We start from the raw sequence: 19270 nt of genomic DNA, 5'->3' as shown, positions 1-19270 counted from the left end.
GGGCTAAAAAATACTTTCACTTTCACCGCACTCCAAAAACATCTAAAGTTGAGATTGCTTATATTAATTTGGATGACAATGCTATTCAATGGTACGACTAGTTTGAAGCTCATTATGAAAAGCCTTCAGGGGCAGAATTTGTTTCTAGATTACTTGTCCGATTTGGGTCCATTGGCTATGAGAATATCGATAGAGAGCTTGCCAAAATATGCTAAACTAGCACTGTTTTGGAGTACTAGACAAGATTTGAGCAACTATCAAATAGGACTAAAGATTGGAATGAATGCCAACTCATTGGTACTTTTATTGAAGGTCTCCTACCAAATAGGACTAAAGATTGGAATGAATGCCAACTCATTGGTACTTTTATTGAAGGTCTCCTACCTGACATTCAGCGTGAGGTCAAAGTGCATCGGCCACAAACTATGACTGTTGCAATTTCCTTACCACGAATTGAAGAAGAGAAGTTGGGAGAAGAAAGACGTTGCTCCAACAAGACCATTAGCAAGCAGAATGTTAGCAGCGCTAATCACACCACTTGCTCCTCGTAATCCTCTTGCCAAACGATTGACATAAGAGGAACTTAAAGAGCGAATGACAAAAGGTTTGTGTTGGCATTGTGATGAAAAGTGGCATAGAGTGCACCGTTGCAAGAAAGGCTGACTCTCAATGATTGAACCAGTGGAGGAGCCAAAAGACGTTGAGGATGACCACCTTTATTCAGATAAAAAAGGTACGAAGTATGATGATAATATGAATCTATCACTTTTTAGTTCATGCTTTAACTGGTTATGCTAATCCTAAAACCATGAAAACAGGTGACTTCCTAAAACGCCAACCTATTACTATCTTAATTGATACAGGCAACACTAATAACTTCATGGACACTACAATTGCTAAACGGCTAGCCTATCCTATGTAGCAATGTGAAAAGTTTGCTGTGAAGGTTGCAGATGGAAGGACCTTGACATGTCAGAGCAAGTGTCTGAAGGTTAAATTTAATATGCAAAATCATGGATTGTATGTTGATTTCTTTTTACTACCACTACAAGACTATGAAGTGGTTTTGGGTATTGAATGGTTAAGGATTTTACATGATAAAGCTTGGAATTTCTCTAAATTGGTTATAAAGTTCACCGTGAATGGCCAAAGAGTGACTCTAAAAGGCATACATTGTGGTAATGTCACTATAGTTTCAAGTCATCATATGAAGAAGCTCCTTAAAAAGAAGAGACATGGTTTCCTGGTACAACTTCGAACACCAAAGGAGTTACAATATCAATATGGCCAAGATGAAGGGCTAGACTCTCTTATTTCAAAATTTTCTGACCTATTTGCGGAGCCACAATGATTGCCACCTCAACGAACACATGATCACCACATTCCTCCATTGCCTAGTAGTGTCCTTACTAATGTCCATCCGTATCGCTATCCTTATTTTCAAAAATCATAAATAGAAAGGATAATGAAAGAAATGTTAGATGTTGGTATAAATCAACTAAGTGTCAGACCATGTTCTTCTCCTATCCTATTGATGAAGAAGAAGGATGGCTCTTGGCGGATATGTGTTGATTATCAAGCACTAAAGAACACTGTGAAGGATAAATATCCTATCCCTGTTGTGGATGAATTGTCAAATGAGTTAAGAGGTGCCCAACAGTTCACCGAACTCGACTTGAGATCAAGCTATCACCAAATTCGAGTACATAAGGATGACATTCAAAACATGAGCACTAAATATCATCCACAATCAAATGAGCAAAGTGAAGTTTGTTAACAAGTACTTGGACACTTATCTTCATTGCTTTGCTAGCGAAAAACCGAAAGATTGGGTACAATGGCTCCTATAGGCAAAATAATGGTATAATACCACTTATCATTCCTCCATCAAGTTGACTCCATTTGAGGTTATTTATGGTCGAGCTCCTCCTGGACCATCCAGAGTTGATCGAGTGGACAAGGAGTTACATGATTGAGACAAAGTGCTTTAGCTCCTCAAGGAAAATCTTGTTGCAGCTTAAGCTTGTATGAAACAGAAAACTGATAACCACCATGGTGAAAGGGAATTCTCAATGGGAGATTGGGTATTTCTTAGGCTACAGCCCTAAACAGATATATGAGATTGTTCGTTCTTTCCTCAGTTCTTTAGGCCTTATAAGATCCTAAAACTTATAGGAGTTGTTGCTTATCGTCTTGACTTACCAACAGGTTCTAACGTACATCCAGTTTTTCACGTCTCTTGCCTAAAAAATAAGTAAGGGGAGCAAGTTATTGTGAAACACCACTTGCTCTATGTTGCACCTACTAAGGAGGTTCAAGTGCAGTCAGGCAATTCTTAAACATCGGGTGGTCAAACGTAGAAGTCGAGCATCATAAAAATTTTAGTTCACCGGTCTCACTTACCATCTAAAGATGCAATTTGGAAAACTTATCAATCCTTGGAGGATAGATTCTCAGAGTTTATTGCTGCTCAGCCTTGAGGACAAGGTTGTCTTGAAGGAGGTGAGAATATTAGGATTCCCAAATCAATTGGGGATCTAATTACTAAGTTAGGATTCCCAAATCAATTGAGATTTTCTATTTGTTAACAAGATTCCCAAAACAATTGGGATTTCTAATTAATATGTTATGATTCCCAAATCAATTGAGATTCTATTTAATGTTAGGATTTATTTAATGTTGGGATTTTTTTTTTTTTTTTTTTTTAATGTGTTAGGATTCCCAAGTCAATTGGGATTGAGTCCATTAAGGACTTGGATTGAGATATTTTACATTCTTAATAGAAGTTTCCCTACCCTATATATATGTAACCCTACGAGGCTTTTCCAGCAATAACATAATTCATAGCCTTTGGCTAATTTGGAGGCCGATCCCTTCAAAGTGATCAAACCTTATTTTCTCTTACTATTTTCCCTTCTTTAAATTTCTTCAATTTGTCCACAATAAAACCCTAGGGTCTTATCACTATCAAGGCCCTTTAATCTAATTAAAGATCAGAGAAGCAAATACTGCTAAAGAAGTTTGCAGAATACACTAACAAATAAGCCAAGAAAACAATTTCCACAAAGCATACGCCAAGACAAAGAATGATCATGAAATATATGTGCATTGCTCTCTAAAGAAAGAAGTCAAAACACTGCATAAATACACACAAGCACAGCCTGCTTGCATTCTAGTGACTCGCAAAGCTTCTAGGGAAAAAAAAAAATTTGAAATCAATATTAATGGTTATTTTGGTTATTTTGCATTATTTGTATGTGCCAGTGTCATGTTTGTATGCATGAATAAGGGAATTATGATCATTGGTATTTACTTGACATTTATTATATATAGAGGAAGAGACCTATTGTTGTGATTAGGTCTTCCGTTTTTAACTAATATCTTAACATGGTATCAAAGCAAGATCCAACCAAAATCCTACCACCAAACCAAACCCTAAACCTGATTATCCTATGCAAATCTGCCATCATAGGAGGATCAGCAGTTGTCAAAAAACAACCTGGCATCCACAGCCCTTCTCAAAACCATTAGAATCCTTCCATGTTTCACAAAACAACCACACAAGTAGACACAAAACCCTCCAATCTGTAAGTTTGTGAGTACTGTCACTAGAGGAGTCGTCATGCACCCCCATGCGCCAGCCAATTGTCAGCAGCTTCAATCCACGCGGCACAAAATACCACTTCCCAGCCTAATTTTGCTGCAATTTTTTATATAATGCTTCAATTTCTTTCATAGACCATAATATTGAGGAGTTGGTCCTATTTCTTGTTCAAAGATTCAACCTTTCCTGTTCGTTCACTCCTGCCAATTCATTAGTTAGGTAGGTATGATTAAGGTGATCGGTTGGTGCATTGTGACAGTGGCAGTGTGTGTAGGCTAATTTTTGGGGGTTATGGTAGTGCTATGTCTAGTCGTTGGTGACTCATTCATTGTTAAGCCAATAGTTAACCGTATTTGTGGTTGTTTTGGTTGGTCCAAAATTTCATTTTGTATGCCGTTGGTTTCATTTTTGGTCGTTGGGATGGAGTCTGAGTTCCAAAAGCATTTTGTTTTCTATGTATCTCTGATTTGCTGATGTATCAAGGTTATGCTTCTATTGGGATGGCATCCCCAAATCCACAAAGTGTGTTTTCCACCTTAGTCACTTGTTCATGTGAACCGCATTCTATAATTGTCTTAGAGGAAGAGTGTTCAAGATTTTTGCAATGTCATGCACCCCAACAAGCATCTCATCACGTTGCATCTTTTGCTTAGGGAAGTAATCCTATAGCCTGTACATCATCTGGTATCTCTCCTACTAGTTCTTGGGTTATTGATTCTGCTACTACTAACCATATAAAAAGTGTATCCAACTTCTTTTCTACCCTCTAATATTCTAAAAATCTACCAAAAGTTACCCTTATTGATGGGTCCACTTCTACAGCTAGGGGATGGAAACAAAAAATATTATTCCCACCATCTCTCTTTCTTATGGTTAGTACATTCCTAAATCTCCCTTCAATCTCATGTCTATGAGTAAAATTATTAAGTCACTAAATTGTTCTATAACCTCCATTCCTATTATGTTGTTATTCAAGATCCGAAGACAAGACGATTGGAACAGGACGTGAGGCTGGTGGATTTTACTACTTTGAGTTGCTCTCTCCCCTTATTACCTGCAATATACCACATCAAATCCATTGTCACGTTGCAAGCTGTGGCAAACAGAAACCTTGAATCATGTGCTTTGTTCGAGCGAGATTGCTGTGAAGGTTTGGGATTTTGCCGCTACAGCCTTCCAGGTTCCTTGTACAACTGCAGTTTCTTGGATTTGTTGTGCTCAACAATGGTCTACTTAGGCTAATAAATCGACTCAGAGGGGTGTAATCATTGGTATCTTGAAACTTGGAGACTCTGGGTGCGTCGTTGTAGAGCCCAAATGAAAGGTGCTAAGGAATCGGCCGAAGGAGTTTGGTTGGCAATCAAGGCTTGGCTTAGGAGGATTTCAGAGAATATGAGATCAAGCAGACCCCTTTCTACTCAGGATAGCAAAGTACTAAGTGCTCTTGAGATTCCAATTATCACTCTGAAGGCACGGATTCCTTGTGTACTTAGGTGGAGGAAACCTTGGGTTGGGTTTGTAAAATTGAACGTAGATGGTAGAAGAAGGCACCACTATAAGATATCTGGAGTTTGTTACCTCGTCTAGTTAGAGGCATGATACGACCTGACAAAATTGGTATTCCTAATTTAAGAGTCTAATGTGTTGTTTTATCATCATTTCGTTATTGTTTCGTTCCCTGCTATCTGTTTGTAGCTTGCTTTGCTAGAACCACGGTTTTCCTCTGTCATAAGTGAAGGGTTTTCTAATAAGGAAAGGAGGTGCCGCCCTCTTTTAGTAATAAAAAAAAAAATCCATTGTCACGCTGGTCATCCTTCATTGGACAAGTTAAAACAATAAAATCCTACTTTGATTTCTATGTCTAATTTTGAGCGTGAGTCTTGTCAATTAGATCATGTTCCTTTTGTTTCCCAAGTCAATAAACGGGCAGCCAACCCCTTTATGTTAGTCCATTCTAATGTTTAGGGTCCTAGACTATTACATCAAAGTTAGGGTTTTGGTACTTTATTACATTTGTCAATAACTACTCTAGAATGACTTAGTGGTAGTTGTATCTCTTATGCCTTCTGTTCTCAAATAAGGACTCTGTTTGACAGGTCAGTCAAGATATTTTGTAGTGACAATGCTAGCCATCAGTTATCTTGAACCCACACTCCACAACAAAATGGAGATGCAAGCAGAAAAACAAACATATTCTTGAAATCACTCAAGCCCTATTGCATCAATTGAATGTTCCTAAAGTTTTTTTTGGAGTGATGTCGTGCTCATCAGTTGCTCTCCCATCAATAAAATGCCATCGTCCATCCTTAGTGGTAAAATCATACACTCAGTTATCTTCCCTAAGGCTCCTTTGTCCTCGTATATTTGGTTATGCGTTCTTTGTCCATCAATTAAGTCCAAGAACTGTTTGGATCCTGTGCTATCAAAGGCATCTCCTTGTGCTATTCTTATACTCAAGAGGGATATCGTTGTTATAGCCCTACTTACATTGATTGTTTGCCTCTATTGATGTTACCATTTTTTTTTTTTTTTGAGTTTACACCATACTACTATGATTTCTTGAGTTTTGTTGAGCACCTTCCTCCGCCTACCCTTCCAGATCCCAACCTATTATCTCTGCCCAATCCTCTTACATCTTCATCCAATTTCAGTCCTTCTCATCACCTGGATCGTCCCAATTTACAAGTTTACACACAACGGCTCAAGAGAGGAAAGCCTCCTCTAGCTTCAACTTCTACGCCTATAGTTTCCTCAGCAAATGATCCTATTTCCCAAGATGTTGACCCTCTTATTGCTATTCAAAACGGTAACATGCTTGTACCCAACATCCAATCTCTAATTTTGTTTGTTATGATTTCTTATCACACTCATATTACTGTTTTGTTAGTACTTTGTCTTCCATTACTCTTCCAAAATTTATTTCTGCAGCCCTATCCCATTTTGGATGGAGAACTGCAATAATTGAAGAGATGCATGTGAGATAGGTAATGATACTTAGGAGTTGGTACCTCTTCCTCCTAATAAGTTTGCGGTTGGTTGTCATTTAATGTATACCGTAAAGGTCAATCCAAATGGTTTGGAGGCTCAATTGAAGGCCCACCTTGTTGCTGAGAGGTGTACTCAAGTGTATTGTTTGGATTATTCAGACCCATTCTCCCTGGTTGCCAAACTTGCCTTAGTACATTTGCTCATCTCCTTAGCGACCATATGTCACTAGCCTCTATATCAATTAGATATGAAAAATGAATTCCTACATGATGATCTTCAAGAGAAGGCCTATATAGAGCAACCACCCGAGTTTGTTGCTTAAAAGGAGTCAGGCCTAGTGTTTTAACTCAAGAAATCATTATATGGTTTAAAATAGTCCTCTAGAGCATAGTTTGGACAATTCAATGCTCTAATATTTGAGTTTGGCCTCCAATAGTGTACAAGATCACTCTTTATTTTATCATCATACTCCATCTGACAAGATTATGCTTTTTGGATATATGGATGATATTTTGATTACTGGTGATGATAATCCAAGTACTCTAGGGACTAAAGCTTTTCCTATAGACTTAAGTTTCAAAGCAACAACTCGAGACCATTGAAGTACTTCTTGGGTATAGAAGTATCAAGATCTCGTATGAGACCATCCTAACATGCAAGAAGTATGTTCTTGATCTCTTAGATAAGACAGGAGTACAGGACTATTGGGATCCAAACTTGTCAATAAACCCATGGATCCCAATAGTAAGTTAGTACCAGACAATGACATGGGTGATTTGTTGCCTACCCCAAGATTGTAATGGAGACCAGTTGGAAAGTTAAATTATCTTAGAGTCACTTTTGACCAGATATATCTTTTGCAGTGTGTTATGAGCTTGTTTCTTGATTCTCCAAGAAAAAGTCACTAGGAAGCAGTACTTCGCATATTGAGATATCTCAAAGGTGCACACGGAAGCATGTTTTTAAATAACAGTAACGATCGCAATGTTATGGCCACGGTCGTCACTAACGTAATGTCACGGGTAACAATCTCTGCATCCGTGAATTCATTTTTTGCATTAGCAAACTTTTTAAAAACACATAGATTGACATGTTTTGATCCTAAAATCCTATATACTAATGCTCTAAATGATTTTTAGTAAATTTATATCAATTTAAATGAAACATATACTACAAGAATTGGATGTAATCTTGGTTGTTTTTTAGTTGCTATCGGCAAGAAGAAGCATGCATTTGCTATTTTTTACTACTTATTGATTATAAGGGAAATTCAAACTAAGAAATCATAAATATAAAGAAATATAAAATATAGAATGCCATTTTTGTACTTTTTTAGTCTTTAATGGAATTTTTGTTATCCAAAATATAAAATATAGAATGTTCATAAGTTAAACAAGAACAAAAATCCATACAATAGAACGTATTTTAGTCTCCAAACTATGGGCAAGAAAAATAGAAAAACTAAAATGAAATTGAAAGAGCTGAGAATATGAACATATGTAATTTATTGGGAGAAAAAAGTTGGTTTTATTTTAATAGTAGTTAATTCAAAAAAAAAACATACTGAATGTAAAGGAAAATAAACCCAAAAAAATGAATTGTTTTCATAAAAAAACCCAACTGCATAAACCAACTTAAAACCGAGTTTGTAAACTTTAATGTAGGGAAACGAGAGGGGGAAATGCACAAAAAAAAAAAAAAAAAAAAAGGGGACTAAAAACCTGTTTAAGTCATTCACAGCCAATTTGACACTGTAACGGCCCATAACAGCCATTATGCTGTCATAATGGACCATAATGGCCGTTACAGTTGTGAATCGACATACCTCCGAGACATTCCCCCATAACACTCTCAGAAGCCACCAATACTGTTACATAACATCTGTAACAGCCATTACACACCGATTTTTAATACTATGCCTGGGAGAGAATCACCTTCCAATTGAAGATCCAAACCAGGTATTGAATATTTGTTGGTGGTAATATGGTTTCTTGGAAGAGTAAGAAACAAACTATGGTGGTCAGGTCAAGTGGTTAGTTCAAGTATAGGATCATGACTAGCATGTGAACTTGTTTTGTTGAAGAACATGTTGGAAAAACTGGGTTTTCCACATTCTCGGACTATGGAGTTGATGTGTGATACTCAAGTTTCTATTCATATTGCCTTCAACCCGGTCTTCTAAGAGTAGAAAAAGCACATTAAAGTTTATTGCCACTATGTTCGGGAGAAACTTTTTGCAAAAGATCATTACAACCACTCATATAAAGTCTGATTTGTAGCTTGCTAATTTATTAACTAAAGCCTTGGGGTTGCTTGTGTTAAATTTATTTGTGACAAAGCTAGGAGCATATGATGTTTATGCTTCATATTGAGGGGGAATTTTAATGGTTATTTTGGTCATTTAGAATTATTAGTATGTGCTAGTATTATGTTGGTAAGCATGAGTTAGCAAGGGTACTGCCTTTGGTATGTACGAGATATTTATTATAAATAGAGGGAGAGACCTCTCCAGTGATTAGATCTTCTGTTTGTACCAAATATCTTAACAGTCAACGAAAAGATCTCCATAGAGTTAGGGGGCCCACAACATTCGCCAAAGAAGCCAAATAACTTATTCCATAAGCTCCAAACCACAAATTAACATAGGAATAAATGAGAATGTGACTTACCACTGTCATAACACATCACACACACATCAGTGGATACGGCCATATGAGTACCCTAAGTTACAGATCTACAGGTATGATCAACTAAGCAAAAGGCTTGACCTTGGAGGGAACCTTGGATTTCCAGACACAGCATGAGTGAAATGGTTAGAAGAAATAATCAAATGAGAATAAAATGAGTTGACGAAAATACCCTAGACCCGTCCAAAGTCCAACCCATATAATCCCTTTCAATAGAAGGCTAAGAAAGAGCCAACAGAGTTAGAAGCAAGTTCACCAGCCTCTGTATCATTAATATTCCTGTGAAAATGAAAATCTCGGGATATACAATCTTGATCTAGAATCATAAACAAGGAAATAGCACTTTATGAATAGTGGTTGGACTAAAAAAAAAAAGAGAGAGAGAGAAGAGGAAACACAACAAAAAGATATTACGCTCCTCTAACCATAGATCCTCCCAAAACCAAACTTGAGATGCAGCTCCAACTCTATGCATAACAAAGGGAAAGAACAAGAATGAAATCTGTATGGTGAATATTCATGGGCTTTCACAATCCAGTATTAGTTAGCATCCCAACCTAACTAATTCATAGGCCAGTGCAAAATTAAATACCCAGCAAGAGAAGAAAAACTAGAAATAGCACAATTTCAAATTAATAGTGCTAGCTCCTAACCCACATTAATCATTAACCCCAAAACTCTCTCCAAAACCCACAAAATGGTAGGAATATTAACAAAAGACAACAAATCACAGGAAAATGTTATCAGCAAATTGCAAATGTGAAACGACAATATCAACCCACCCACAACAATAAGACCTTGAACTAAAGCCCTATCAACAATCTTGACCATCATCCTACTAAAAGCATCTGCAACCAGTTTTTTTTTCCAAATATGAGAGAGAGAGAGAGAGAGAGAATCTCCTCAGCTCCTCGTAGCACCTCCAAGGAGTGGAAAACCATGCCCTAACCACCCCAATAATAATCACACCAAAAGAGAGTAGAAGGGGGAGAGAGAGAGAGAGAGAAGAAAATAAAAATAAAAATAAAAAACAACCTTATCCAACCATTCCAACCTCTCCATCTTGAACCAAAACCCATTCGATCCAAAATTCTATTTAGAAAACTCTTATTGACCTATCATACTCTTCCTCAAAATCCAGCTTAAAGACAAGGCATCTTTTGTTCCTCTTTCTAGCATCCTCAACCTCAACAAACTCATTTGGCCACCAATGCAACATCTAAAATCTGCCAACCAACAAGAAGGAAGACTGCGAATTAGTAATAGTAGCATCCAAAACCTCACTCACTGATGGAAAAACTAATGGATCTAAAATCATTCACTATTACACAACGATCCTTTTCAGGCACAAAATTTTCCAATTAGCCCATGATAATAAAATTCCAGAAAAGTACCATCCAAAAATCAATCTTAAACACATTCAAACACCATGAGGAAAAAAGTTAAATTAAAATCATTGGGCCCTAGAGGTTGGAGCTTTATCCCTCTCCATACCAAGCATCGCTTTTCTAATCTCCTCCTTCTCAAAAGGTTCCTTGAAATATAACATCACTTGAAATAAGACACCAATCCAACCCCTTTTGTCATATGGCCTAAGCAAAATCTCCTCCAAATAAAGGTTTCTATAAGATCCTATCATATCTTCAACAATCAAATTAGGATCTTCAATAATATTCCCAGCACTGGTTTCCAACTCTTTAACCTCATTCTTCCTTCTCCTATGACTTGCAACCAAAATAAGGAACCCAGAATAGCAATCCCCTTCCTTAACCCACTTAAATCTAACTTCTAGCCTCCAACCCATATCTCCCTAAAGCAATTCTTCCTACTCATTCTTGAGAGCCATGTCCTCACAAAGAACACCCTCATCATACAAGCAATCAAAAGACTAGGATATTAGCTTTCCAAGCCCTAACATCCCCTTGTCACGAGTCTAGCTTGTTCAGGGCATTATGCTTGCCTATGATTGCTTGTCTCATGCGTTTGGGATAGGTTTCCATGCTAGTGTAGGTTTATTTTCTACTAGTTGTTTCTCTGTATGCCAAATAAGGCAGTATGACTCCCCGATCATTTTGATGTTTCCTAGTGCTAGGATGATATTTGCATATAAAGCTCTTTAGGGGAGGGTGAGTGTTCATCAGTCTTGTAAAACTCACTAGCCATTGCCAACGTGTTTAGCCTATTTGCCTCCCTCGCTAAACACACAATGTTAACAAAGGTGTTGTTAATGAATTGCATTGCTTCAATGTTTATTGCTTGCTTACCACTGCTATTATAATTGCTTACTACTTCCGTTGTTATCTAATTAAATGTTAATGAAAGTGTTTCGTGGATGAATTGTGGTAAACGATAGGCTGGCTAGTTAAGCAAGAGTGCTTTAGCTAGCACAGCACGGTCCTTTCACAAAGGTGTGAAAATAATCGGCAAGTGACACCTAGTATCAGAGCTCGGTGAATTGCTACGTGAATTCAGTTACCTTCGTTGTGAAATTGGAAAAACTTTGCTAAGTGACCGTGGCACCAACCAATGCTGAGAGAATCAATGTGATGGAAGCACTGGCTAAGACAACAGCCAACAATGTGGCTGCAGAGGTAGCCCAAATGAGGGAACTTGTTGATGAAGTGATGGGATCACAAAAGCATCAAGCAAGTTTGATAGGTGAAATGTCAGAGGACTTTCACCACACTATGGAAACTTTGCAATCTTGGATAGCTAATATGGATGCAAAGATGAATCTGATGGTTCTTGCTATGGCAAACTCTTAACACTCCGAGGTTTAGCAAGACCGAGGTACCAGAACCCAGGACGTATGGGGGTACCCGTGATTCCAAGGAGCTGGGAGAACTTCTTGTTTGATATGGAGCAATACTTTTGTGGTATGAGGATGGCCTCAGAACAGGTGAAGGTGGATACTGCGACCATGTACTTGGTTGGTGACGCCAAACTGTGGTGGCGTACCAAGTACAATGAAAACATGGACGCTGTGTAGTGGAGAATTGGGCAAACTTGAAGAGAGAGCTCAAGGCTCAATTCTTTCCTAAAAACATTGAGTATAATGCTAGGAAAAAGCTGAGAGACCTTAAGCATATTGGGTCAATTAGGGAATACGTGAAACAATTTTTTACTTCAATGTTGGATATCCGGGACATGTCAGAAAAGGATAAGCTATTCCATTTTCTTGAGGGATTGAATCTGTGGGCAAGAACTGAACTTCATAGGCAAAGATTTCAAGACTTGTCTACCACGCAAGCTGCCACAGAATGCTTGACTAAATACGCTGTTGATAACACCGCTTCGTCCAAAGAGTTTGGCGGAGGGGGAAACAGTGGAAAGTCTTTCAAGAATGGCAAACCCAAAAGTTGGGGAGCCGACCATAAGGCCTAAACTTCGAAGGAAGCTTCATCATCTCGAGGGGTCAACACACCCAATGGAAAGGGAAAATTTTCATGCTACTTGTGTGGAGGCCCTCACAAAGTTGTTAAGTGCCCACACAAAGAAGCACTCAATGCCTTACAAGCTTCCACTTCAGGACAAGTGGTGAAAAACGATGAGAAAGAGGAGGATACCCCAAGGGTGGGTGCAATGCGTCAAGTGAGGGCATTGGAAAAGCAGGTGAAAGCTCCAAAAGTTACACAAGCAAAAGGATTGATGTAGTGGACTTGAGGATCAATGGGAAGAGTACACACTCTATGGTGGATACCAGGGCTACTTATGATTTTGTTTTGCAATTGGAAGCATGGAGACTCAACTTATCATTGGAGAATGATACAAGACACATGAAAGCAGTTAATTCTGTACCCCAGCCTACTCTGGGAGTAGCCAAACAAGTGACTATGAAGCTTGGGCATTGGATGACTTTCCAGTCATTCTGGGAATGGAATTCCTGAGGGATACGAAGGCAGTGCCGATGTCTTCGACTGGTTCCCTATGTCTAATGGGAAATCACCCTTGCATGGTGCAAATCGTTGCAACAAAAGGAGATGATGGAAGTTCCTTTCAGCCATACAACTCAAGAGGGGATTGAGAAAGGGTGAGCAGACATATCTAGCCACGGTGGTGGTAGATGAAGAAGTAGGCTAAGAGCTAGTGCCTACGACCATCCAAGCGGTGTTGGCTGAGTACAAGGAGGTGATGCCGGATAAGCTGCCTTATAACTTGCCTCCACGACAGGCTGTGAAGCATGGGATCGAGTTGTTGTCAGGAGTGAAACCACCTGCTACAGGGTCATATCAGATGGCGCATCCAGAGCTAGCAGAGCAGAGGAAAAACCATTGATGAGTTGCGAGCAGGATATCTTCGCCCTTCCAAAGCACCGTTTGGAGCATCAGTATTGTTTCAGAGGAAACATAAAGAGCATCTACGGAAGGTGTTCAACAGGCGGAGGGGAAACAGTCTGTATGTGAAGAAAGAGAAGTGCTCTTTCGCTCAGCGGAGCAACAAATTCCTTGGTGATGTGATTGAGCAAGATCCTATCTAGAGGGATATGGAGAAGGTAAGGGCGATTCAAGAATGGAAGATCTCCACAACAGTGAAGGAGTTGCGTTCCTTTCTTGGCCTTAGCAACTATTACAGGAAGTTCGTAGATGGGTATTCGCGAAGAATGACTCCAATGATAGAACTACTGAAGCAGAGGTAATATTGGCCGCACATGTGTGATGATGTGGCTGATTATACCCGAGCTTGTCTCATTTACCAACAAGACAAGGTGGAGCAGAAGAAGAGTGCAGGGCTACTAAAGCCCCTACCAGTACCATCCAAACCGTGAGAAAGTGTCTCACTAGACTTCATCACCAATCTGCCCAGAGTGGGAGATGCAAGGTCTATACTTGTGGTTATAGACAGGTTTTCCAAATATGGTACGTTCATAGCCGCACCAAAGTATTGTTCGGCAAAGGAGACGACACAATTATTCGTTACAAATGTTGTGAAATATTGGGATGTTCCCCAAGACATTGTTAGTGACCGAGACTCAATATTCACTGACAACTTATTAACAGAACTTTTCAGAATCCTCAGTTCACATCTTGACATCTCTTCGAGTTATCACTGACAGACAAGCGGAGAGATTCAATGGGCTACTAGAAGAGTACTTGCGTCATTTTGTCAACGACAACCAGGGTGCAGCTACTTGATGTGGTTCGGTTTTGTTTCAATGCCCAAAGGAGCTCAACAACCAACAAGAACCCTTTTGAGCTTCTTATAGGCTAGCAGTCGCTGTTCCCTCACACAGTGGATGAGCCGTACAGAGGAAAGAGTCCTAGGGCTTATATCTTTACTAGAGAATGGAGACAAAATGCAAAGATTGCATGAACCTATTTGGAAAAAGCTTCTAAGCAGATGAAGAAGTGGGCAGATCAGGGGGGAAGACCACAGCACTTCACCTGGATGAAAGTGCATCATGTGTTTCACGTTAACTGCCTCAAGTCGTTCAACGCCGACACCGACAATCTGAGTTGAAGTCAGTCAAACAAAGCAAAGTTGAAGATAGTGCAACTTGACAGACATGAAGTTGAAGATATCCTTGCAGACAAAGAGTTTTCATATCCTTAAGGAAGAAGTGGCGAGAGCTCTTAGTCAAGGGGAAAGGCCTTGGTGATGAAGAAATCAGCTGAATTTCTGCGGAAGATATGCAACCGTTCGTGGACAAAGTTGAAGTGTACCTAGTGTCAAAGTCTACGAGAACGTCAACCGCATAAGTGAAGGAGTGTCATGAGCCTAACTTGTTCAGGGCATCGTGCTTGCCTGTTACCGCTTGTCTTGTGCATTTGGGATGGGTTTCCATCATGTAAATGCTAGCGTAGATTTTTTTTCTACTAGTTGTTTCTCTGTATGCCAAATAAGGCAGTATGACTCCTCGGTCACTTTGATGTTTCCTAGTGCCAAGATGATATTTGCATATAAAGCTCTTTAAGGGAGGGTGAGTGTTCATCGGTCTTGTAAAACTCACTAGCTATTGTCAACAGTTTAGCCAACTTGCCTCCCTCGCTAAACACACAATGTTAACGGAGGTGTTGCTAATATATTGCGTTGCTTCAATGTTTATTGCTTGCTTGCCACTACTTTCATAATTACTTACTCTTTGTTATCTGATTAAATGTTAATGAAAGTGTTTCGTGGATGAATTGTGGTAAACGATAGGCTGGCTAGTTAAGCAAGAGTGCTTTAGCTAGTGTCGCACGGTCCTTTCACAAAGGTGTGAAAATAGTCAGCCCGTGACACCTACCACCTCCAAATTTGACTTAGTCAAAGGCTTCTTAAGGGGTTTCAACTTCTTCATAAACTTGAAACCCTCCTCTACCCTTCAAAGGAACAAGTTCTCTAATTTTCCTAACCAATAGCATGAAAGAAAGGATGAGTTCATCACATATTTTCGAAATGAAAAGGGCTAGGACCATATTTAATCCCATTGGACTTGATAACAATAGGATAATGATCTAATGTTAATCTTGATAAAACATTCAAAGAAACTTTACTAAAAGCACCCTCCCATTCACTACAACACAAAAACATACCTTGATTAACAAGAAACAAATTACTCCCCCAACCAATTGGGGAAAAGGAAAAAAAAAAGGACCAGGTAAACAAAACATTAACCAAAGGGGCATCCTTTAACTCACATTCCTCGATAAATTTTTCAAAACTCTTCAAGCTAGGAGTAACCCTAGAACCACTTTTCTGCACCAAAAATCTAATGGGGCCCCTAAAACTCACCTAGGAGCACAAAAATTTAACTCATAAAAGAGCTTATCCCAAAACAAGATCTGCGACCAAGCCAAGCTCGTAAATGGATAAAGATCACCACTAACCCTTCGGCCAAAATTCCAACAATAATGAAGAGTGAATGACCCACAAATACTGTCGACTCTAGACATACATCTAGTATCTCACATAACAAGAATACCTTTAACAGCACAATAAAAAAGGGGCCCACCCAGTCTTTACAATGCAAATCCCAAATACTATTAATCTACCTATTCATTGATTCAAGCTTAATTTCTTGCAATATAACCACATTCATAGAAGCTTTCAAGACAATCTCTCTACCTACCCCATGTGGCCACGCTTAACATAGCATCTAAGGGTCCTTAGAAAGACTAAGTATTACCCCCTTTACCCTATCTCTTTTCCCCTATAAATAATTGACGTTACCAACTTTTGAGATTCTTATTCAACAACATTCTTTCTTAATATAAGTCCTAGGGGAAACTGACATCTTAATCTCTTGGCCCAAGAATCTAACAAACTTTAACCCCATATCCTCTAAGAGTGCACAATAGTCTTGGCTATCCCTCTATAATCAAAATGTTCAAGGAAAAAAAGCCTTTTATTCAGATTTCTCAATTGAACTTTTACAATAATGATCAGCAGAAAAATCACCCATCCAAGCCGAATGAGGAAATGAAAGTTTGTTAATAGTGCTAGAAGAATCAAGACTTTGACTAGAAGGTCTATGGATAAGATTAGCATCCGAACAAATAATGGTTGAGTTAATCCTTGGACTGGACCATCAGACCACTGTTGGATCAGCAGCTTCCTTCAAATGGTCAACAACAACCTGAGCAAACTCACATAAGTCAACAAGACTACACCCTTCTTCAACACCTGCCCTCCTGGAAATCTGCTCAAAAATCTGCTCTAAATCAGCATCATCTAATCCCCAAAAGTATAGCAAAGCCCCAAATCATCGGCTTGTATATGACTTCTACTCCACCACCCACATTTTGGCTGTTCAACCATGCTTAACATCTCTTCTTCGGTGCACTTCCTAAGCATGTTTGAAACTTAACGTGTGCAATAATATATATGCTAAAAAATAAATGAAAAATACAAAGAAAAGTAATAAGCCCAAAGAAATAAAAGCAATCAGCCTTCTATTTTCTTATTGTAAGTGAGACAATATTTTTATGGCGAAACTAAGTAATTTTTGCTTCCCCTCATAAGTCATAAGATAAAATAATGAACCTAATTCAAAGTTGTATATCTGTCTATTTTTTCATATGTCAAAACAAGTTTAATCTTGTAAATGATGATGATTTTAATTAGCTAATAGATAGATAATATAGCTAATTCATAAAGCTAGACCAATTCAATGTTATTTAAGATGTTGAGAGCTTTTGTATTATACCATAGACTTACAGGTATGGGACATGCTACATGTTCTAAAATATGACCAAGTAGAGAGAGCTTATATTTGTAACTAATTGGGTGTGGTAAGCTAAATGTTGATGAAGACACATTTTACTGCTGCAACGGGAAGATGAAAGTTGGTTTCCTTTAAACACAGAAGTTGTTTATTTACTTGTGTCTTCTGACTACCTTTTATGCAAATAAAGCAAGAAAAAGCATGGCACTGGTCTACTTCAAGATAAGTTTGTGATGCTTTAGTTCTTTAATTTTCAACAGTTCTCCCAGAAATCCAATTAAGCTTGATGATTTTTCCTACACACGAGAAAATAATCGAAAAAAGTGTGAGAATTTCTGGATCTTTTTCAGCATTTTGGAATGAAAGGCAAGCATCAGACAGCTAACTCTGGTTATAGCAGTTCAAGTTATCTACTGCTCAGATTTAAAGGAGAACTTAAGGTGGCATTTTCCCTTATATATGATCTTTAGTTGTCATTCTATGGGGAAGAAGCAATCTTTTATACATTTAGTTGAAACTTGAGATGTGCCCATAATTATGTTTTTCTCCCTCCTTTTGTTTCTTATTTGTTTGATAAATAACAGTCATGTTTATGCATTATTCCATAAAAAGCATAAAAATTATTTAATCACAACTCTGTGTTTGCTTCAAACACCCCCAATTTTGAAACCAATAGCTAAACCCCGTCTTGAAACTGAATTACCAAACAGAATCAAAGCCAGATCCACAGTTCCCAAACGTATGATCTAAATAGAAACAAACAAAGATCAAATTCTCAGAGCATATCCTACTTCTATGCCGTAACTCCACTTCGACCCCACATAATTCACGATCAGATTCATCCCCAGCGATTTCACAAACATAAAAGAACTACTCTTAACTCAGTTTTCAGCTCATTTGAAAAATATGTGAAGCCCCCAAACCGTATAAAAAACATCAAATTAAAATCAAAGATTCATAATCACCAACTCAAGACGCTTTTCAACTACCGTGCGCGTGTGCCTGGAGTGAAAGAAACAAAAACGAGGTACAAAAAAGGGAAAGATGAAAGTACGAACTTCCGAAGGTGTCGTTGGCCATGCACAGGAAAGTGAGCCCATCGCATCTGAGGATGTGAAAAATGTATCGATCCTGCGAGAAACAGAGCCTGGAGTCGGCCTCGGACGGCAGTTTCTCCAGAATCCTCCTGGCCACGGCGCCTGTGTTGCCGGTGACGGCGCTGAACTCCGCCAGCACCACCGTCCCCCTCGCCACCACCGCGTAGAGAATTGCCATGGATCACCCCCTCTCTCTCTCTGGCAATGAGCTGTCGCAGCTAATATTGTACGAAGAGAAGGGGTTTGGGCGGTTGGGTGAAGTTAGGGTTTTGCGGATGTAAATTAGGGGATCGTTCTCATTTCTGCATCTTCTGAAGCGGAGAGCAGAGGAGAATCAGAGAGAAAAAGAAGAGAGGAGGTCGGTTGAGAGTTGACAGTAGCAGCGGCAGCCTGGCGGTGTCACCGGCAAGTCCACCCCAAGCCGGTTGGGGAGCTGAGTTGGGTACAGAATTTACTATTTTTTGTTTGATAATGGAGAATTTAAAATTTTAAATAATTTTATCTTTTAGAAATATAGTCATTCGTAAAATTTTATTCACATGGAATGCTTGAGACACCTATTTTTTAATTATATTGAATTTTTTATAAAATAATTTTACACCAGTATACAAATTAATCAATCATTAACTTGCATATCCTTAGTAAATTTGTAATTGAATTAAACAATTTTTAACTACTTAATGATTTCAAGGATATTATTATTATTATTATTATAAAATTTCAAGAATATTTTTAAAAATAATAAGCAAAA

At 38.6% G+C, this 19270-nt stretch overlaps 1 protein-coding gene across 1 annotated transcript in view; it reads right to left on the bottom strand.

Annotated features, from left to right (window-relative positions):
- LOC131149809 (vesicle-associated membrane protein 714) overlaps positions 1–19001 on the bottom strand; it is a 32415-nt gene extending 13414 nt beyond the window's left edge. Inside the window, exon 1 of the mRNA XM_058100570.1 lies at positions 18481–19001. Within this exon, the coding sequence (XP_057956553.1) occupies positions 18481–18697 (217 nt within the window). The 5' untranslated portion in view covers positions 18698–19001. The remainder of the gene's footprint in view (positions 1–18480) is intronic.
- Between the last annotated feature and the right edge of the window lie 269 nt (positions 19002–19270).

The sequence above is a fragment of the Malania oleifera genome, chromosome 2 (assembly GCF_029873635.1).
Source record: "Malania oleifera isolate guangnan ecotype guangnan chromosome 2, ASM2987363v1, whole genome shotgun sequence".
Classification (NCBI taxonomy): domain Eukaryota; kingdom Viridiplantae; phylum Streptophyta; class Magnoliopsida; order Santalales; family Ximeniaceae; genus Malania; species Malania oleifera.
Note: the sequence above shows the minus strand (reverse complement) of the source record. Positions and strands in the feature narration are given on the sequence as shown.